This window comes from Schistocerca americana, chromosome 1 (genome assembly GCF_021461395.2).
Source record: "Schistocerca americana isolate TAMUIC-IGC-003095 chromosome 1, iqSchAmer2.1, whole genome shotgun sequence".
NCBI classification, from domain to species: Eukaryota; Metazoa; Arthropoda; class Insecta; order Orthoptera; family Acrididae; genus Schistocerca; species Schistocerca americana.
This window is the reverse complement of record NC_060119.1, coordinates 947,380,259-947,404,264: the sequence shown is the minus strand read 5'-3', so window position 1 is coordinate 947,404,264 and position 24,006 is coordinate 947,380,259. Positions and strand designations below refer to the sequence as shown.

At 37.5% G+C, this 24,006-nt stretch overlaps 1 protein-coding gene across 7 annotated transcripts in view; it reads right to left on the bottom strand.

Moving 5' to 3' along the window:
• Nucleotides 1-24,006, bottom strand: part of LOC124615696 (GATOR complex protein Iml1) — a 597,731-nt gene that overhangs the window by 193,610 nt on the left and 380,115 nt on the right. For all 7 annotated transcript variants that reach the window (XM_047143737.1, XM_047143755.1, XM_047143765.1 and 4 more), the window contains one exon: nt 9,241-9,402. In XM_047143737.1, the coding sequence (XP_046999693.1) occupies nt 9,241-9,402 (162 nt within the window). The remainder of the gene's footprint in view (nt 1-9,240; nt 9,403-24,006) is intronic.

The window sequence follows — 24,006 nt, the reverse complement described above, 5'->3', positions numbered from 1 at the left end:
TCTGTCCAATGATTTAACCTATTTTTTCCAGTACTCCTTTGTTTTGTACTTTACCAATCAATCTAATTTTTAGTATGATTCTGTGGTATCAACGCCAATTACTAATGTTGTTTCCCCAATGTCTGTATTTTACTTGCATAAAATGCTGTGCACCATACTCACAGTTTTAAAAACATCAGCATCAATTACTTGTGAATATTTGATATTATTGCAGCTCCACTGGTAAAGAAAGGTTTCATCATGTGTGCCCATCAGTTTCTTAGTCGTCTTCGCAACTTACTTCATATGTAGCATTATTATTTCATTACTTCACCTATGCTTTCTCCCATTTTTATGCATGGAAGTCATTATGGAGCTCTCTCCAGGTTTAATTGTTTAGTTCTGCATTGCATTCCACTTCTGTCTCCTGAACTACCATTCACACCCTTGCTTAGCACAGTGGTCACTTATAGGGAATAATTTCCAATTAATGTCATTTTTTTCTTATTTTTAACTATTGTAGTTCCACAAGTAAACCTTTCTCTTTATTCTTCTGAATATCAGTCTATTATTTATTACTTCAGAAATGATTCAAACTGATTTTTTCTATTTTAAGCTTCACAATTTACTGAAAGCTACTGACATATTAATGCTGAAATAGATGGCACAGACATTCCGAATGAAAAAATGGAGAACTTTGAAAAAATATTCAACTGAAAACTATTGAATGAAATACTGAATGCATTTATACAAATGGGAAATCTGAAAAAGAAAAAAAGCTGGAGGTAGCTGAAATGTCATTTTACAGTTCAGTGGCAAAAATTAAGTGGTTCTAGAAGGATTAGATCATGAGAAATAGTTCAGATGTCTAATTACTAATGTTTTATTTCTTTATACTCGTTAACAAATTTCTTTTGTGAAGTATGAACATTCCGTATCAAAGGTAACTGTCAATACCATCAAACAGATTGTTTATGCTAATCGTAAAAAGCAGTGGACCTATTACTTTCCGCTGTTCCAATGATTTCTGATAGATGATGGATAATAATGGTGCTATATTTGTAGCATAGACAACATAAAATCTTACGGGGATACCATCTGGGCCAGACGCCTTCCTGGTGTCTAAGGATCTTAACTGTTTTACAACCCCAGATACACTGAACACTATGTCAGCCATCCTTGCGTTTGTTTGACAACTGAAAGGAGGAATGGTGTTGCAGTCCTCCACTGTAAATGAGTTTTTGAAAGCTAGGTTTAGAATTTTGGCCTTCTGTTTATCATCATCCATTACATTACCCATACACTCAGCAAGAGAAGGTATTGAATTATTTGTAGCATTCATAGATTTTACGTACAACCAAAATTTTTGGGGGTTATTTTTAGAATACGCAGATAAAATATTGCTTTCAAATTCATTAAAACAATCTCTCATTGACCTTTTGACAACTGCTTTCATTTCACATAATTTCTGTTTGTCAGCGGGGCAGTGACTAGTTTTAAAATGGTGCAAAATTCTCTGCTTTCTCAGCAACTTCCTAATATGTTTTTTGAACCAAGTTGGATCCTATCCCTCCTCTATATTTTTGCTAGGCACATATTACTCTATACCTCTAAATTCTGACCAAATGATTAAAATATAAAGAAGCCTACTTTACTTATAAAATTATCCTTCATAAAACAATGAATAGCGACAGAAATTTATAAACTATTTCTGCATGTCTGTCTTTTTCAAGATACATGCAGCAATCTCCAGGTACTTCTCATCAATAGCCAACAGCTTTGCCTGAAGATGACAAGAAGGTATTCCATCAAACTATTGTAGCTTCAGTGACATGCTTGAGAATCCCTCTGTATTAACAATGACAGTAATAGCTCATTTTCCAGGTATCAGTGGCTCAGAGCAATACTACTTTAATTACAATTTGGGAGAAAATGAAGCTACAATGAAACTGTGTTGTCCAAGCTGATGTTTTATCTGTGAAACAAAAAAATTGTAACTGCCTCTTTTACTGATCCATCATGCAAAGGAGATGATTGAACATGGTAACTTGACAATCCCATACATTTTTATTGTAATACAATCACAACTGCTGTTACAGTCCTTTTGCATTTATACCTTCAGCAACTTGTGTGGCCTTTTATCCTAACTGCTTTTACAATTTTGTTTCATTGAACAAACAAATGAAGTTTATATACCATAGCACAATCTTTTGTCATTATAATGCATGGGAAAAGTGGTTAACTGAAGCAGGAGATGGAAATTAAAGCTTTTTATCTATTCTGTGTTGTGTTTATTGTCTAATATCACCCAACCATCAGCATCGTAATTATAATTACTGTATTTGAATGACCATATTGTAGGTACTGTAGTGAAAATCATTGACTCAGGTTACAGCACAATGTATTGTGTTGTATATAGTCTAACCTAGCTTCCATTTTGTCTTTTGGTTGACCCTGTATAATGAGCTATGCCAGATTTATGTTACAAATTACTTTAGAAAAGGCAATAGAGGACGATTTTCTGCAACCAGCTTCTTAATCAGAGAACACAAGCTATGGAGGAGTAGTTTGTAAGAGTAGTCTTTCGTCTAAAAAGCAAGCAAGCAACAATCAAGAAGGTAATAATATGGCTGTAGGCTAAGCACTACAGCACAGGTTGGGCTAAGATATTATTTATATTTATATTATTATTATTTTTATTACTATTATTTCTTTCCTTTCTCAGATGTTATGTCTTTCTGTATATTTGTTGTATTGGTATGGATATTTCGATTAGTTGTGTTAATTTCTTCTTTTTATTGGTGAGTATGATGTCAGGTTTGTTATGTGGTGTTGTTTTATCTGTTATAATGGTTCTGTTTCAGTATAATTTGTATTCATCATTCTCCAGTACATTTTGTGGCGCATACTTGTATGTGGGAATGTGTTGTTTTATTAGTTTATGTTGTATGGCAAGTTGTTGATTTATTATTTTTGCTACATTGTCATGTCTTCTGGGGTATTCTGTATTTGCTAGTATTGTACATCCGCTTGTGATGTGATCTACTGTTTCTATTTGTTGTTTGCAAAGTCTACATTTATCTGTTGTGGTATTGGGATCTTTAATAATATGCTCGCTGTAATATCTGGTGTTTATTGTTTGATCTTGTATTGCAATCATGAATCCTTCCGTCTCACTGTATATATTGCCTTTTCTTAGCCACGTGTTGGATGCGTCTTGATCGATGTGTGGCTGTGTTAGATGATACGGGTGCTTGCCATGCAGTGTTTTCTTTTTCCAATTTACTTTCTTTGTATATGTTGATGCTATGTGATATAAAGCATTGTAGAAGTGGTTATGAAATTGCAGTGGTGTAGCAGATGTATTTATATGAGTGATTGCTTTGTGTACTTTGCTACTTTCTGCTCGTTCTATAAGGAATTTTCTTAAATTGTCTACCTGTCCGTAATGTAGGTTTTTTATGTCGATAAATCCCCTTCCACCTTCCTTTCTGCTTAATGTGAATCTTTCTGTTGCTGAATGTATGTGATGTATTCTATATTTGTGGCTTTGTGATCATGTAAGTGTATTGAGTGCTTCTAGGTCTGTGTTACTCCATTTCACTACTCCAAATGAGTAGGCCAATATTGGTATAGGATAAACATTTATAGCTTTTGTCTTGTTTCTTGCTGTCAATTCTGTTTTCAGTATTTTTGTTAGTCTATGTCTATATTTTTCTTTTAGTTCTTCTATAATATTTGTATTATGTATTCCTATTTTTTGTCTGTATCCTAGATATTTATAGGTATTTGTTTTTCCATCGCTTCTATGCAGTTGCTGTGGTTATCCAATATGTAATCTTCTTGTTTAGTGTGTTTTCCCTTGACTATGCTATTTTTCTTACATTTGTCTGCTCCAAAAGCCATATTTATATCACTGCTGAATACTTCTGTTATCTTTAGTAATTGGTTGAGTTGTTGATTTGTTGCTGCTAGTAGTTTTAGATCATCCATGTATAGCAAATGTGTGACTTTGTGTTGGTATGTTCCAGTAATATTGTATCCATAATTTGAATTATTTAGCATGTTGGATAGTGGGTTCAGAGCAAGGCAGAGCCAAAAAGGACTTAATGAGTCTCTTTGGTATATTCCACGCTTAATCTGTATTGGCTGTGATGTGATATTATTTGAATTTGTTTGGATATTAACTGTGGTTTTCCAATTTTTCATTACTATGTTTAGGAACTGTATCAATTTAGGATCTACTTTGTATATTTCCAATATTTTTAGTAACCATGAGTGGGGTACACTATCAAAAGCTTTTTGGTAATCAATGTATGCGTAGTGCAGCGACCTTTGTTTAGTTTTAGCTTAATATGTCACCTCTGCATCCATTATCAGTTGCTCTTTACATCCTCATACTCCTTTGCAACAGCCTTTTTGTTATTCATTTATAATTTTGTTCTGTGTTGTATGTGTCATTAATTTCTGTGTAATGACTGAAGTTCATATTTTGTATATTGTTGGTAGGCATGCTATGGGGTGATATTTACCTGGGTTTGCAGTGTCTGCTTGATCTTTAGGTTTCAGATAAGTTATTCCATGCGTAAGTGTATCAGGGAATGTGTATGGGTCTGCAATGTAACTGTTAAATAATTTAGTTAGATATGAATGTGTTGAGGTGAACTTCTTTAGCCAGAAATTTGTTTATCTTTTCCAGGGGCTTTCCAATTGTGAGTAGAATTAATTGCTTGGGTGACTTCATGTTGCAAAATTATCACTTCAGGCATTTGTGGTATCATCTTGTATGTGTCTGTTTCTGCTTGTATCCACCGTGCATGCCTGTTATGTTGTACCGGGTTTGACCATATGTTGCTCCAGAAGTGTTCCATGTCTGTTATGTTTGGTGGATTGTCTATTTTAATGTGTGTGTTATCTATTGTCTGGTAAAATTTCTTTTGGTTTGTATTGAATGTTTGGTTTTGTTTCCTTCTATTTTCACTTTTTTTGTGTCTTCTAAGTCGTTTCGCCTATGCTTGTAATTTCTGCTTCTTTTCATCTAATTGCTCTAGAGCTTCTTGTTGTGATATTTTACCTAACCTTTTTAGTTTTTTGTCTGATATTTCATTTCTTATAAATTGTGTTAGCTGTCCGATGTATTTCTCAGTTTTTCTATTCTGATCTGTAGCCTGTGCTGCCATGCTGGTTTTGTGGGTTTCTTGTGTGTGTTGGTTGGTTCTGATCTCTGCCTAGTGTGTATATTTAGTGTAGTGAGTGCGCCTATATAAATCAGTAGTTGTAACTCTTCCATAGTTGTATTTTCATTTATTTTGCTGTGTATGATTGTGTTGATAGTTTTTATTGTTTTTCAACTTGTGGGTTATTTGGTGGTCTATGCAAGAATGGTCTAATGTCTGTATTTGTGTCTTTTGTATTCTATATATGTCAGCTGAAAATTTTCTTCTATATCTAACATGTGTGTCATTTCGTGTTCTATTTGTGCTTGTTCTGGTGGCTGTCTTAAGATTTTGTTTTCCTCTGACTGTTTAATTGATGCGTGTTGTTCTTTGTTTGTTTGCTCTGGAATGTTTGAGTCCATTACTGTATTTTCTTCTTCTTCTGATTGCACATTATTTTCTTCCAGTATTTGTTGTTCTTGTTGTTTGATGTTTTCTAATTCTGACTGGGGTATCCTGTTATTTTTAATTACTACACGAATCTGATCAGCTAGTCGTCGTTCTGTTAAAAAATTTTAATTCTGGGTATCTGGTAATAAACGTTGTGTATACTTGTGATCTGTATCCAGTTGTGTTAGTTCCTAAGTTTGTTGCTTGGTAATAACAGAACATGAGGTGTCGGTTAACTTCATCTGACCATCTCATCCTCTGTCTTTGTTTTCCTTCTAGAGTGGTTGCAGGAAGCATATCCTGCAAAACACCTCTATTTGGATTTTAATCATTTTCCATGTGGCTAGCAGTGTCGTTACCATTGTGGACGGCCGCAGAATTCAAGTTTCGTCCCCGACCATGACAGCGCTTGTCCGAGGCTTCATTAGTTCTGTCCTGAACCAAGTAATCACACTAAAAGGGGGGTTAGCCCTATTAGTGGTTTTTTTTTCTTTTCATAGCCTTTTATGACTGGCAGAACACACCGGAGGCCTATCTTTTCCTGGGTCTCCACGGGTTTTATTATTTACGGGTATTATTATTATTATTATTATTATTATTATTAATTAGATGCTGAAGAGGGCAACAGTGGTGATTCTTCTGCAGAAGACATTCCAGTGTCTGATGATTCATCAGAATATCAGCCATAACACCATTCTTAGAGTGAGGATGGCTTAGAAATTACAGACAGGAAATGTGATTATCTAAGTTAGCTGATTATGAAATTTCAGTGCGTAAAAAAATATTTGGAAAAACTAGTACAGAAGGTGTAGCGGGTGAGAGTAAATGTGGCATGTGCACTAATCATCAACAAACATCAGATGACATTATTGAAGGCATAAGAAACTATTGACATTAATTTGATAAGTAGAAACACACAACATCAGATAGGACAGTTCATGGAAATATGTAAATAGCATGCTCAATGTTCGAAAGATGTGTAGAATGAACACTCAGAGCTGCCAAGAGGAAGGAGAGGAACATGCGTCACCTTGGAGGTATGCACATGTTTTCAACACAGAATAAAATCTTAGGTTTTTCAAACCCTACAAAAGATGCATTTGATGTGTGTGAGGACTGCAAGAAAGGTGATAAAGAAATAAGACATCTGAAAAAAAAAGACACAGCTTGAACAGAACAAAATTCTGACAAGCTAAAAGTGCAAACAAACAGTACATTTCCATGTGATTGATTTACGGTAGGTACTCAAAGACTCCACATTGTGAAGTGTCCTTGTTCTTTTACGAAAGAAAGCTGGGATCCTGCAGTTTGACTGTCTGCAACAGAGTTGTCCAACATCAGGCCTGTGAGCCACATTGCGAACCGCGGATGAAGAATGTGGCCCACCATAGCCCGACAACGTTGTTTTTTCAGACCAGTAGTAACTGAGGAAAATTTTTTAAAATTAACCTTCTTTATCAATTGTGTGAGGGCTCAAACAAACATGTATGTACAAGGAGGGGGTGGTTGACTACCTGTTAACCTACTAGTTGTCCTCTTCCATATCTGCTACCTACCGCGCATTTCCCACCAACGGTACATGAGCATACTACGATGGCCACAGAAGAGACGCATAATCACCATCCCATAATCACCATCCACACTCTCAGAGTGAAGTAGCAGAATTTTATAAAAAAATGTACAAAATCTGATGAGTATCCCAAGCTATTCCAGTTAGCACTTCAAATGGTGTCCTTACTCAGAAGCACATATATCTTCAAGCAGTTGTCCTCATACATGAAAAATGTAAAATCTAAAATGAGATCTTCAATAACAGACAGACAGCTGAGTGGATGAATATATCTACAAACATCATGCAAATATGCAAGGAAAGAGAAAGACAGAGAGAGAGTTATATGTCTCTCTAAGTTTACATTTCATTAATTTTATTTTTCATTAATTTTAAGTTTGTAATATTCTAATGAAAGTACATATTGCATGTCAACTGAGAAAATTTGTGTTTTATTTCCATGGGTTTAATTCCTTTACAAAATCATTTTTGGTCTGGCCTGACACAGTGGTAAAAGTTAATAATGTGGCCCACTTTGAAATTTACTTGGACACCCCTGATCTACAACATGCAAATACAAAAGGAGATGTGCTTCATGTGGCACAAGAGAACTGTATGTAGAGGAAGCACAGGCACAGCTAGCCGCATCTACAAATTCCTAAAGCAGCAAAGTGAGACTGGCTACAAAAATATTTCTTTCTTCTCTGACAATTGCAGAGGTCAGAACCAAAACGGAATTATGTATTTATGTATTTGTACAGTGTGAGTACTCTAGTAACTGATTCAATTACCCATAAGTTTCTTGAGAAGGCACGCATCCAAAATGAAGCAGATAGTATGTACAGTGTTACCGAGAGGACGAAAACAGACATGAACATTTATGTGCTACAGCAGTGGTACACTCTAGTTGCCACAGCCAAGAAAAATGGTAAGAGGTGTGATGTACTTGATTTCTTTGATTCCAAAGGGGTTTCAAATATCTGAAACTGCTACAGTTTACAGTGGAGAAAGGGCAAGATGGTCAGATAACATCAGAGTAATAATGGTGAGGAAGGAAGAACCATGGATGATGTCATTTAAATATGAATTTATACCAGACTATGATACAGTTGATTCAATGCATAAATTTCAAGGTTGCAGGCTAAGTATAGAGTATGCTGTAGAAGACTTGCCGTATGTAAATCATCACCACTGCCACTTTCAGAGAAAAAGTTTTCTGACTTGATGCTCCTATGTCAAAAGAACGGTTTACCCTGAATTCTGTCACAATCTGAAACATAAGGAAGCTTGTAATATTGAAGAAGAAGATGAATTGAGTGTTAAAACTATTTCAATTTCATTTTCTTGGAAACTATTTTTTTGTGTTGTGCTTGTATATTGTCATATTCATATGGTAGAAAGATTTGGATATAATAAATGTCATAGAGGCATTGTTACTGCCAACAGAATTTATGAAATAAAGCTGTTCACTTTTGTAGCCACATGCTAATGTAGTACATTTTCAGTGAAATTGATCCTGACATTAATGTGATACATCAATACATTTATCAATAATTGCATCTCTAAAATAGCTTCTGGTACATTGTTTTGTTATAAGGTACTTAATAACAATGGACCAACAAAACATTCTAAGCAGCAGTTGCAAGTGTACGTTTCCAGGATGATTTCTGCAAAATACTATAACTTTCAATTTATCATACTGTTAAGTTTAAGAAGTGTTAATTGCCATATAACAATGGCTTTATGAGTCAACAGTCAGTCCACAATATAGTTCATATCATTGCAATGATTATTGATATGTAGACTCCATTCTTAAATAATGACAGAAAAGTTCATTTTAATGTGAAAGTAAGCATTATCTCTGCAGCTCAGCAATAAATTGATCACTATGGTTTAGTACTTAAGTGAACAAACAAACAAACTCCCTTAACTTCATTCAGATACATTCATAAAAATTTATTAATAAAGTACATCTGAAACAGAATCTCTGTATGAAGCGCAACAAATACAACAACGTAAAACTCACAAATTATCTTGTAGAAAGACACAGTAAAATCAAATAAGGTTATGATCAACAAATTAAAATAAATTGTGCACGCAGAATACCTGTCATCAGCATTATCTTGGGACTCTACAGATGACTCAAATGCAAATGTCTGTGGAAAGATATTTTTATTTTCATTTACAGCTGCTTCACTAGCTGGTGAGATTCGTCCACTCGTATTCATTCCTTCAGCTTTTATTCGCTCCATTACTTTTGATCCAGATCTAGAAACAAAAAAAGACATTTAGAAATGCAGCTTTCTAGGTACGCATTTTCACTTCCGTGAAAGTATGTCCCAACCTTCCTTCCAAAAGACCAATATTAAAAGTAACATCAACCTGCACCATGAAAAGCGGACAGAAGGAAAAGCAGCTGGAAATAGAATGACACCTAAATTTTACAAAATTATATTTAGAACTCAAAAATTAATAAAAAATAGTACATGGATAGAGTCAATGACTTTTGTTACACTGCTTTAATGAATACAGCAGTGATGTGTACATTATTACTCGCTGGATTACAACACTGACACAGATAGCAGACAAGTATTATCTCTCTGTATAGAACAGAAGCTAGATGAAGAGCAAAAATAAATAGCAATGTACCATACCCATTGATCAACTTAGTTGCAATACCACATGCCAAGCTATATGCAAGAAAGCAGATAAGATTGTAGAAACAAACCTCAAAATTCCAGATTAAAGGGGCTAACATTAACTAAATTTTATTATTGCACTCTACTCACATCCCACTGTTCTTATCCACTCCTGAAACTAGTTTCTGAGACACTTACCTATAATGTCTTGCATCTTTTCTCACCTTTTTTTCTGTTTTGGCTTTTTGCTTCTTCTAATAATGAAACCCACAGGTTTGCCTTTAACTCGCTCACTGTGCAAGTGTCAGACTAAAAAATTTAAGAAGGCATGCATATTATTCCAGCTAAAGGAGCAACTTAAGATAATACTGCATTTCAGATATACACAAGTCAAAAAAATTTTGCATCGCCCATTTATTTCGGGACATTTTTGTAGTTATGAAATTGTCTGATGGGGATTTTTCACAGCACTCCTGAACAATGTCAATTTGTGGGAGTGGAACATTCTCTTATTTGGATGCAGGCTTGAATCCATCTAAGCATATCATCGATGAGATCATCAAACTTGCTTGGGTCTACATTGTCCCGGTCCACATTGTCTCATTCTTCAAAGGAGATTCTCCATAAGTCGTGCAGAGTACATGTATGTTGTTGACAGCATAAAACAGCTTGTTTCATTTATTCCTACACATCTTCGACTGGGTACATGTTTGGGAAACAGGCAGGCAACTCCTTTCTGGTGCTCCTAGTGTGCTGAAGGAATGTTTTCATGATAATAGCACAACATTATATGAGTTATCACCCATCAAGAAGAAATTGTCATCATTGGTCGTGCTTATTGTTACCATGTGTATGTTTACAAACAACGCCAGTGGCGGCCTTCCAATCAGTATAAGAACAATAACAATAGCAACATATGCCCAAGACATATCAGGGTGATGCAAAACTATTGTTGATGTGTGTACATAGTTCTACTAACAGCTACTGACTTTATCATGTGTCACAACTCACCTTAGAATTAAGTTGAAAATGATGAACAGAACACTCAGAGGGAAGCTGTGTATTGCTTTGTTTTACAGCCGTGGAGTGACTGTCATCCCATAGGTAATTGTAAAGGTTATATACTAGGTGACTAGTTGTGTCATGTTAATGTATAACAATTATGTGCATCTAATAACAGCATAAAGCTATCTCAGAAGATAGTCGATAAGTAGGCATAGGGTCAATTTTAAATAAACATATCAAAGCAGCTCTCTCCACAAATGAAATAAGAACCTAAACCATACATAACTTCTAAAATAAATAAACAAACATCTGCAAATGGGAGAATCAGTAAATGAGCTGTACAAGTACAGACAAACAAATGACTACAGTTACAGATAAAATGAATGATTTATTAAAGAGAAAGTGGTTTAGCAAGTCAAGAATGCATTGGTCCACCTCTGGTCCTTATGCAAGCATTTCTACAAATTGGCCCTGATTAATATAATTGTCGATGTTCTCCTGAGGTATATCTAGACAAATTCTGTTCAACTGGCATGAGCTGATGCATAGGCCTTGCCCATAATGCTCTGAACATTCTCAACTGGAGAGAGAGACAGCGACCTAGCTGGCCAAGGTGGGGTTTGGCAAGCATGAAGATAAGCAGCAGAAACTCCCACTGAGGGCAGGGCAACAAAATGGGATGTAGAATGCTGTTGACGTAATACTGTACTGGAAGGGTGCCATGGATGACAACCAAAGGGGTCCTGATATGAAAAATGGGAAGACTGGATGAAAACATGTCCGGAGATGCCCTGGACAGCTGTGGGGTACCAATTGGTTGTCATCCATGGCACACTTACAGACAGCAGTATTCTGTCCCCCGTTTTGTTGCCCTTCATGGCATGTCAACCCGGACTTACATTTCGACAAGATTATACCCACCAGCACACGGGAAGAGTCTCTACTGCTCGTTTTTGTGATTGCTAAACCCTATCTTGGTCAGCAAGGTCACCAGTCTCTCCCAAAATGAGAAGGTCTGGAGCATTATGGGCAGGGTCCTCCAACTAGGTTATGATTTTGAAAACCTATTTGGCCCGTTGGACAGGATCTGGCAAGATATCCCTCATGAGAACATCCAACAACTCTGTCAATTGGTGCCAAGCTTGAGAGCTGCTTGCGTAAGGGCCAGAGATGGGCAAACGCTTTATTGACTTGCTCAGTTTGTTAAGATCTTTCTCTTGAATAAATCACCTAATTTTTCTAAAATTTTAATCACTTTTTTATCTGTAGATGTACATACACCAGCTGAGTCACTGTTCCCGGTCTTGGTAACAGCACTGAAAGGCTTCAGCTGGTAGGGGCCTTAACGTGTTGATCACATTCTTTTGTGTTGATCACGTTCTTTCAAATGGTTCAAATGGCTCTGAGCACTATGGGACTTAAGATCTGAGGTCATCAGTCCCCTAGAACTTAGAACTACTTAAACCTAACTAACATAAGGACATCACACACATCTGTTCCCGGGGCAGGATTCAAACCTGCGACCGTAGCAGTCGCGTGGTTCAGGACTGCAGCGCCTAAAACCGAGTGGCCACCGCGGACGGCCGATCACATTCTTTGGAATATTCTCCAGAGTCCCAAAATTACATCCTTTTACAATTCACATTTTCGGGGACAGAAAAACTTTACAAGGATTTCGATCCAGAGAAAAAAAGGGGGGGGGGGGGGGAGGGGGTGGAACAACAGGAATGCAGTTTGAGCTCAAAAATTCCATGATTGTAGTGGCCATGTGACACGGGGCATTGTCATAATGCAGCATCCATTTGTTTGCAATGCCTGGTCTAACTCAATTCACTCTTTTCTTGAGCCTAGCAAGAACATCTTTATAAAACACTTGGTTGACAATCTGTCCATGAGGAACAAATTATTTATGCATGATATCCCTACTGTCAAAAAGCAAATCATTTTTTAGAAGTTCAAGGTCTCCCTGAGAGAGAGTTATTTTCTACATCTACATCTACATCAATTCTCCGCAAGCCACCTGATGGAGTGTGGTGGAGGGTACCTTGAGTACCTCTATCGGCTCTCCCTTCTATTACAGTCTCGTATTGTTCGTGGAAAGAAAGATTGTTGGTATGCCTCTGTGTGGGCTCTAATCTCTCTGATTTTATCCTCATGATCTCTTCATGAGATATACGTAGGAGCAAGCAATACACTGCTTCACTGCTCAGTGAAGGTGTGTTCTCGAAACTTCAACACAAGCCAGTACCGAGCTACTGAGCGTCTCTCTTGCAGAATCTTCCACTGGAGTTTATCTATCATCTCTGTATTGTTTTTGTGATTACTAAATGACCCTGTAACGAAGCGCACTGCTCTCCATTGGATCTTCTCTCTCTCTTCTATCAACCCTATCTGGTACGGATCCCACACCGGTGAGCAGTATTCAAGCAGTGGGCGAACAAGTGTACTGTAACCTACTTCCTTTGTTTTCGGACTGCATTTTCTTAGGATTCTTCCAATGAATCTCAGTCTGGTATCTGCTTTACCAACAAATAATTTTATATGGTCTTTCCATTTTAAATCACTCCTAATGCCTACTCCCAGATAATTTATGGAATTAACTGCTTCCAGTTGCTAACCTGCTATATTGTAGCTAAATGATAAAGGATCTTTCTTTCTATGTACTCGCAGCACATTACACTTGTCTATATTGAGATTCAATTGCCATTCCCTGTACCATGCGTCAATTCATTGCAGATCCTCTTGCATTTCAGTACAATTTTCCATTGTTACAACCTCTCGATATACTACAGTATCATCCGCAAAAAGCCTCAGTGAACTTCCGATGTTATCCACAAGGTCATTTATATATATTGTGAATAGCAACGGTCCTACGACACTCCCCTGCGGCTCACCTGAAATCACTCTTACTTCGAAAGACTTCTCTCCATTGAGAATGACGTGCTGTATTCTGTTATCTAGGAACTCTCCAAACCAATCATACAACTGGTCTGATAGTCCATAAGCTCTTACTTTGTTCATTAAATGACTGCGGGGAACTGTATCAAACACCTTGTGGAAGTCAAGAAACATGGCATCTACCTGGGAACCCGTGTTTCACACGATCGTCTTTTTCGAAAACCCATGCTGACGCCGACAGAGTCAATTTCTAGTCTCCAGAAAAGTCATTATACTCGAACATAATACATGTTACAAAATTCTGCAACTGATCAATGTTAGCGATATAGGTCTCTAGTTCTGCACATCTGTTTGACATCCCTTCTTGAAAACGGTGATGGCCTGTGCCGTTTTCCAATCTTTTGGAATGCTACGCTCTTCTAGAGACCTACGGTACACCGCTGCAAGAAGGGGGGCAAGTTGCTTAGCATACTCTGTGTAAAATTGAACTGGTATCCCATCAGTTCTAGCGGCCTTTCCTCTTTTGAGCGATTTTAATTGTTTTTCTATCCCTCTGTCATCTATTTCGATATCTACCATTTTGTCATCTGTGCGGCAATCTAGAGAAGGAACTTCAGTGCAGTCTTCCTCTGTGAAACAGCTTTCGAAAAAGACATTTAGTATTTTGGCCTTTAGTCTGTCATCGTCTGTTTCAGTACCATTTTGGTCACAGAGTGTCTGGACATTTTGTTTTGATCCACCTACCGGTTTGACATAAGACCAAAATTGCTTAGGATTTCTGCCAAGTCAGTACATAGAACTTTACTTTCGAATTCGTTGTACACCTCTGGCATAGCTGTCCTCACGCTACATTTCGCTTCATGTAATTTTTGTTTGTCTGTTTGCTGTGAAGTTCCCATTACTTCCAAAGCAGTTTTCTAACTCGGTTGTTGTACCACGGTGGCTCTTTTCCATCTCTTATGATCTTGCTTGGCACATATTCATCTAATGCATATTGTACAATGGTTTTGAACTTTGTCCACTGATCCTCAACACTGTCTGTACTTGAGATAAAACTTTTGTTTCGAGCTGTCAAGTACTCTGAAATCTGCTTTTTGTCACTTTTGCTAAACAGACAAATCTTCCTACCTTTTTTAATATTTCTGAAATCACCAATGCTGTAACCGCTTTATGATCGCTGATTCCCTGTTCTGCATTAACTGTTTCAAATAGTTCGGGTCTGTTTGTCACCAGAAGGCTTAATATGTTATCGTCATGAGTCGGTTTTCTGTTTAACTGCTCTAGGTAGTTTTCAGACAATGCACTTAAAAAAATTTCACTGGATTCTTTGTCCCTGCCACCCATTATAAATGTTTGAGTCTCCCAGTCTATATCCGGTAAATTAAAATCTCCACCCAAACCGCACCAGACCCCCCCCCCCCCCTCCCCCACTGCCGCTACACTACGAGGCAGCCGCCTGAAGACGGCTGACTGCGGCCATCAGCATGTTCAGTTGTTTGTGAACAGTGGCCAGCTCCTCCTGCGTCCATACACAGCAGTCACACATCCTATCCATCCTAAGAAATCAACAATTAACTGTAGAAAGTTAAGTAATCAACTTTTAACTAGGCTGCTAATTCACTAAAGGTGAATGAAAGCTGACTAAACTGTGGGTACTACACACTTCTTGTAGGAAACAATGAAAGTAAGCACTAACTGTCTCTGGACTGTATTCAAAACAAACACGAAATCTCTGGAACACTATTACTAATACTCGAAAATTAAAGCTTCCTAAAAGCAAAAACACACGGAAAAAGAAGTGACAAGTAAGAAAAACACAGGTAATACCTAAATTTACATAGCTTGCTGCAGAGGAGATGTGAAGCAGATGGCATTCCCAAAATGATATGTTTCAGTGATGAACTTGTGCTCTCTAAAAGATATGTTCCCCATAGGCCTGTCTCAACTTTTCAAAGGTCACACTCGAGATTCCCCAATTTGTTGTGATTCGAGAATTTCTACATAAATTCTGGAACAACTCGGCCATCTGCCGCCTCGGACACGCGATGTTTTAAAGATAAGTGAGAGAGAGAGAGAGAGAGAGAGAGAGAGAGAGAGAGAGAGAGAGAGAGAGAGAGAGAGCCTATTTACTGCACAACACATGTCTGTGTGTGCAGGATTGATGTTTATCGTGGAAAGACAAGAGTTGCATCAGACGAGCAACGCCGACTAGTGTTTGCTGCTCGTGCCATAGAATCTGTGTGGAGGATGCAAGGAGTAACTATGTATTATTCCTTGTCGATCAAATAAGTGTAATTGTTACAAACAACTGAAACATGATTTGTCTAGAGACTCTTACTTATTCTTGGTGTTAGACTTGCTAGAAGAAAGACCAGTTTTTTGAATTTCCAAGTGGTTCTAAAACCAAACTCGTTTGTAAATGTTAGTCAAATGGGTTAAAAGCTTGAAATACAAGTGAAATATAAGAAGACGGAAATATTAACACGTGAAATGCGAGAATGTTATTCTGCATAATCCAATACATCATTAATTGGTGAAAACATATAGTTTGTATATTTACTCCACACGTTCTATCGTCAGAAATCATTAGAACGTGATGATCGACATGATCAGGACTTGAAGAAAGAGGAATTTTGAAACGAAATCAAGATAAAAAGATATTGTGAGATGCCATAGCAACCATTTGTAACAAGACAGGGAAATTGTTTAGCAGAGTTGGATTCTGTATAAACAGTAAAAAGAAGTGAAAATTAATAAATACCATACAGAAAAGACGCAAAGAAAATCTCAACAGTTTAGACTAAGAAGAGTTACGACGAGATCAATTCGGCAACGAAGATCCAGTGTGGAGAGTAAGCAGCCCTCACACACATTGCGGGGGCATGGACCCCGTAACCAGCAACCGATGCCAACGACGCCAGCTGCTGCTCGCCGGTGCTGACTACAAATCCGTTCACCGACACCAATGCTGAAACCAACCTTTAACACTGCCGGTGCCTGTGCTGTTCACTGGCGCTGATTCCACACCTGCTCACCGACGCAGCCTAAAACTCTACACCAGGTGAGCGAAAGACAATTTGAGTGTGAAGTTAAGGATACTGTTCAAAACAGACTGTAAGTATAGTTATTAAAGAGGTGGATCTTTTTAAATGATAACTCAATCTAAAAGTAAGAAAACTGGACTGAGGTAGCAAATTTAATTAAAGCAGTAAGTCTTAAATTAGATAACCAAAGAACAGAGTCAAATTCTGAAATTGCAACATTAAGTGAAAAATTAGATGCACAAACTAAAGAATTCACCGCTCAAAATACTTCTTTAAGAAAGGAACTAAATACAACTCTAAATGCTCAAAGTCTTAAATTAGATTCAGTGAATACTCAAATAATAAATTGGATGTTCAGAACGGGACTTTAGGATTGTTAAGTGCTAGAGTAGATAAAAAAGGAAAGGATTTAGTCAGTTATTTGAAGGCATGGGAAATGACACTTTAACTACAAAAGTAGAGAATTTTAAAATAGATTTTAAAGAGGAGTTATCTGATTTGTTAAGTAGTCAAGTAAACCAACTGTTCACCGACTTGAGTCAGACACAGAGTAATCAATTTCAGGACTTAGCTAAAAAGTTAGAATGTGATATTGAAGATAAGTATAATAATGTAGAAGCTGAACTTGGCGAAAAATTATGATCATTTCAGAGTTTCTGTGATGTGACATTCGATGCTGTAAAGCAGAGGTTGCACACCTTAAAAGAGCATTTGGAAAGACAGTGTAAATTAATACCTATGGTCCAATCGCAAATTGCAGGCATGAGCATTTGAGTACATGACGTGAAATGAAATGTTCAAGAGAAACTTCAGACATAGTAAATAAAAGTAATCTGGAGGAACAGGTAGAGAAAAATAATTAACCGAGAAGTTGCCGAGAGGATAACCCCTGACAACATTTCTTCAAATTTAGCTTCAGAACTTAATGATACTAAGAGAGTATAGATAATTTATGGGAATAATTCAAACTTATCCAGGATAGAGTAGAAAACACAATAACTTTACCCAATGTTGTGTTACCTAGTAAAGTGGTAATTGTTTTGTTGTGTGGAGGCTTTCACACAAAATTTAACGAGAAGTATTCATCTGTAAGTAATCGAGTGAGGTTAATGTCAGATCCATGGGATCCAGGTGGAGTCATGTCTGTCCCCCAGGGACATTAACATTCTGTGTTAACGGGCGGAGTGACGACTGTTGGATCCCAAGTTGTTTTCGGTATTTCTTCTGTACTATATTTCCTACACCGAATTCCCGTCAAATCTTAAACTATTCTGTAATCTATTCTTGAATTCTTTAACTATCCTATAGTGTTAGTACCTAGGAAAATAAATATGACTAAAATATAAGAGACTTAAGAGAATCATGGATAAACAGTGATCTCTAAACATGAAAGGCAACGAACAGTATATAGTATTAGTGGAAAACATAATATGATGGTACTATTCAAACAGAATAATATCTAGCCAACATGAACTGAGCATAATCTTTTATGTGTGTATAAAAATACAGTATAAGCTTAATGACCAAACAACTATGTTATCGTAGTGATGATTTTCTATTTAATATAGAATATTTTATACCTTTTATGAAATGTGATGTAGATGGGAGAGTTTGTATTGGTTTTGGAAGGGGTGGGTATTAGAGATTAAAGCATGATTTACACTAACAAATAAATCATGGCTAACACAGAACACACACCACACCTTTCAAACAACCATTGCAAACAAGTGTGACTGATTCTTCACCATTTGCTGTTCCATAGGTGTTGCTAACATTTTTCTTCAGAGACTTCAAGGGCGAAGGTGAGAATGTCCATTCTGTGGAGACGTTTAACACCATACCTCCTCCGGCTTCCCACTCAAGTACCGTCGAAGTAGGGAACCTGGGGAAGGGGGGTGGGAAGGGTTTCCTGTCTTTGGAGCTATCTTCTTTCTCTTCTTCGATCTTAGCAACCATTGCTACTTTTTCCTTTCTTACTTCCCATTTGAGGACCTATCTATCTTTCCCTCTTTCCATGTTCAACTACTTCTATCACAGAAGTCTTTCTCATTTTACGTGGTTTCCAATAATTTACAACTTATTTTATATGAGTACGCCAAAGAATCAGGCTACACAAACACACTTACACATACACACAAAAAATACGATTACACAAACAATGATCTTACACATCGAAAAGGGAGAATCGTTGAGCATTGTAGGGGAGAAATGGAATGCGTGCATTGAGAAAGGATGCACACAATGTCGTTTACGGTGACAGTTCTACATCACACACACGGTTACATAAGAATACTTTAGGGAGATATGCACACATTGTCGTTTACTGTAATGGATCTACATTGCCTGTTTTTTTAAGTATATAAAAACTAGAATGATTCCACACTGAGTATGCATAAAGAAGAAGGGTGAGTAAGGAAAGAGAACATAAGCCAGAGAATGATAGCGGCACTCTTATAGCTTGAGTAAAATGTATTGAATAGAGTATATAGACACGGTTAGAAGTTGTTTAGTAAAGGAGGATTCTAGGGTATGAACTGAAGGATTAAGAAGCAAGTGTAAAGTGTGAAGTCTATCTTTAATTTTACCAAAGAATATTTAACTATTATGCACACAAAGATGTATACTAGGGCAAGGAACTATGAGGCCTGCTTGTAAAGTATAAGGGGGGAGGGGGGGCACACTCAGCATTTATTGAATATAGAAGGCAGATAGGCAGACCTAAGAAAGCTGACCTATACTGTGCGGACAGGGACACCAAGAAGGGGTTGACCTGTACCATAAGAGAATAAGAATTAAGGGGTGTGTACCTACCAAAACGGAAGGAGGAAGTGCACTCGTAGGGTCGACCCATATGTAAGGTAAAGATACTGATCCAAGGGGAAAAGGACAGTATCGTGACAGAAGTCACACATTTTGTAGGAACTGAATTCTATATTTCATTTGCATTATTATGTTTTCTGAGTGGCAATAGGAACAAAAAAGCAAAATTTTAGTCCTCTCAATTTTTAGATATTGAAAGAGCTAACTCCAACATTGATTGAAAGGTTTATGTTTTATAATTGTAGTAGAATGGAAAAAAGGAATGACCAAGCAATGAGAACAAGAGTATTTACAATAATTAATAGAAAAAGATGTATTGTTGAAAAATGAAGTGTTATCCTATGTGATATTAATGTACATGGTAATTATGTATAAAATATCGCATGTTCGATCTAAGGGGGGGGATATGTAGTGACTCCCCAATTTATAGTGATTCGAGAATTTCCACGTAAATTCTGGAACCACTCGACCTTCTGCCACCTCGAACATGCGATGGTTTAAAAATAAGTGTGAGAGAGAGATCCTATTTACTGTGCAACATGTGTCTGTGTGTGCAGAATGGACATTTATCATGGAAAGACAAGAGTTGTGCCAGACGAGTGACACTGGCAAGTGGAGGATGCAAGGAGTAACTATGTATTATTCCTTGGTGGTCAAAAAACTGTAATTTTTACAGACAATTGAAACATCATTTGTCTAGAGACTCTTACTTAATCTTGCTTTTAGACTTGCTACAAGCAAGAAGCAACACTTGTTTTCTGAATTTCTGGTGGTTATTAAACTCATCACAATGTAATTGTTTTAATTGTATCTAATGGGTATCGGTGTAGTTGACTTGCAAGAGTTTGTACACTTAGATGTGAAACTTGTGGAGATGAAAATATACTTGAACTGAAAGTATGAGGGTAGAGAGTTATTTCTTTTGAGAGAGAGAGCATGTTTAGTCCCTCTAACCAGCATTATTTCTTTGGAGAAGCAGTTATGGAGATTGACGCAGTCACATATCCAGAGAAGAGGATCAGCTAAACATTTCAAATAAGTCAACTTTAGTAAGTGAAGTGTGAAGTTCGCAATCCAGTTTTGCACAGCTTCCCTTGTCGCCGAAACCATTAGAAATTGTAACATAAAACGTTATTGCATAATGTTGCTCTAAATTCCACTGTTCCATTTTCATAACACACGACAAAAACACAACTTCACTGATTACGCTCTGAAAAATCATGTGATGGCTGCATGCAACTGAAACTCGGACTGGGCATCAGGAAGGGATGAACACACCAGGCTAAATAAGTAGAACAGCATAATGTTGCCGGACTGTTCACATTGTTGTCAGTCTCATTACTTTTCTCACACACCCGGTATATGGTACTATTATGGGCAATATTGTGAGAAGGAAGTTGCTACTCACCACATAGCAGAGATGCTGAGTAGCAGATAGGCACAACAAAAGGATTTTCACCCTTAAAGCTTTTGGCCAATGGCCTTTGTCAACAATACACACACACACACACACACACACACACACACACACCAACAAAACTCACACACATGACTGCAGTCTCAGACAACTGAAACCACATTATGAGCAGCAGCACCATTGCATGATAGGAGTGACAACTGGGTGGGGGAAAGGAGAAGGCTGGGAGGGGGAGGGATAGTAGGGTGGGGATGGCAGACAGTGAAGTGCTGCAGGTTGGCAGGTTGGGGGGCGACCATTGTAGAGATCAGTTGGGGAGGGTAGAGGGGAGGGGGGGGGGATTAGTGGAAAAAGAGAGAAAAACAAATAAATAAAAATAAAATACATAAAAAATAAAATAAATAAAAAGACTGGGTGTGGTGGTAACCTTCATTAATTGCTGTGCTCACCCATCCAGCCCCTTTCCTGCTCCCATTTTAGCACTACACAGCCATCGTTCCACCACCACTTGCAGCCATTTTTTATTTTTTTTATTTTTTATTTATATTTAATTTATTTTTCCTTTCTATTTCTCTCCTTTTCCACTACTTCCCCTCCCCCCTTCCCCACCTCTCCCCTGCCCATCGCCCAACCTGTAGCACTTCACTGTCCACCATCCTCACCATACTATCCCTCCCCCTCCCCAACCCAGCCCCCTCCTTTCCCCCACCCAGTCGCCACTCCCATCATGCACTGGTGCTGCTGCTCACAGTGTGGTTTCAGTTGCTTGAGACTTGCAGTTGTGTGTGTGTGTGTGTGTGTGTGTGTGTGTGTGTGTGTGTGTGCGCGCACGCGTATGTGTGTGTGTTGTTGACAAAGGCCACTGGCCGAAAGCTTTAAGTGTGAAAATCCTTTTGTTGTGCCTATCTGTGACTCAGCATCTCTGCTATATGGTGAGTAGCAACTTTCCTTCTTATAATATTGTTACATTCCATCCTGGATTATCGATTTTTTTGGCCTATTATGGGCAAGGTATTTCCAGGTGACATCTATTTATTTAAATGTTCTGAACATCATTCATATACAAGGGTTATCCAAAAAGATGTTATCACACATATGGCACTGCATAATTTTAAACTTCCTTCTGTTGCAGATTAGAGATAGCTACCCAACATACTTTGGAACAGAGAAGGAAGTAACAGTTTGGATTATGTGTTTGAGTCACCCTCAATAGTTTGAAAAAAATTTCAGCAAAGGTGTCAATAAAGATCCTCAGAGTCATCTAACTACTTGTCAACTGCAGAAATTTGTAGGCAACAGGTCTGTGACCAATGACTGTAAACAAAACAAAGGATGTTGAAGGCATATTTGTACAGAAGATAACATCATAAATATTCAAAGCATAATTATTAAGAGCCCAAAAATGTCAAATATGAAATTAGCATTGGAAACTGGAGTCACACGGACAAGTGTCTTAATAATTCTGGACATTGATCTGCGAATGTAGCCACACCACTTTCCAAAGATAAAGGTCCCATCTAATGCTGATAAAATTGCTAGTGTATGAGCTCCAGAAGTGTTGTTAGAAATGATGCATATACATCCAAGTGCAGTTTTCTGTATGTTAGATGTGGTGTCAACGGCAACATGAATAAGCACACTTGTGTCATTTAAAGTACAGTCAATTACCATAAATTCAGAGAGCACACGCGATCCTCTCCAAAAGTTAATGCAGGGAGTGGTACTTTGAAGTCTGGAGCACTTCGCCCATTTTTTTTTTTTTTTTTTTTTTTTTTTTTTTTTTTTTTTTTTCTTACCTAGATAAGTTGCAGAGTTTTGTAGAATTTTAATGTTGATAATCTTTCTATCCACACCATAACATCACGCTGCTTCCAGCAAGATTGCACAAGATTGTGCACTACCACATTATTAGTTAAATATTTGACGCTACATGGATGAGATATTTTGTAGACTCTGGATTGGAAGAGATGGATCTTCAGCATGGCCACCATATTCACCCCATTTGACTCCATGTAATTTCTGGCTGTGGGAAATGGTGAAAGAATGTGTGTTTGGTGAAAGAACGTGTGTGGTACAATCCTACTGACATTAATGACCACCATGATTGCAACACCCAAGTTGTCCACTGTATGCCTACTGAGGAACTGATGACCTCAGAAGTTAAGTCCCATAGTACTCAGAGCCTTTGAACCATTGCCTACTGAGATATGTAAACAAGCAATGACCTGCATGGTAAACAGGCTTTACACACACATTGAGAACCAAGGAGTACAGATCAATAAAATTCACTAGTTTTATTTTGATTTGTGTATACTGTATGTGTTTTTGTATTTAAAATAAAATAATCATATAATATAAAAATAACAAAATCAAATAATCACTTCCCATATAAGTGGTAATGTCTATTTGGATGACCCTGTGTACATCTTGTACTTCCTCTGCATGAAACCAGAGGCTGGAGAGCTACTTCACATTTCATCCTTTCCTGAAGGTAGTTTATTAATGTTATCCAGAATTTTCTGTTATCATTCTTTAATTTCTTCCCTGATTTTCAGTCATGACTTCCCTCCCTGTCTACTTCTAACTACGATTTCCTCCATCTGGGTAGTGGACTGGCAGAATGACAGTGCACATAACTACCACACTGTTATCTCCATGCTAATTGTTGTGCATAGGTTCCTCTTCTCACCAGCTTTTCTGAGCATTTATCCCTTTGACATTCTGCCAGTTCACTGTATACTCAACATTCTGCTCTAAAATCATATTTTAAAAGCCTTCAGTGTTTTCTTTTCCTCTCTCCTCAGTTCCCCAGTTTCTGACCCTACTCACATCTGTTCTCCACGTCAATATATGATAACTGTTTCCTATTAAGTAGGGAGACACTCATGACCACATTTTCCTTTTTGAGACAAGTGATACTTTTTTCTGAATTATTCTTATTTCAGACACATTGTATTCCTTTAGGGGATCACTAAACATCTCTGCATTTATATCTCTACCACTGCATTCGTAACTTAAGGCATTATTTAAAATAACTTCCACAATCTGT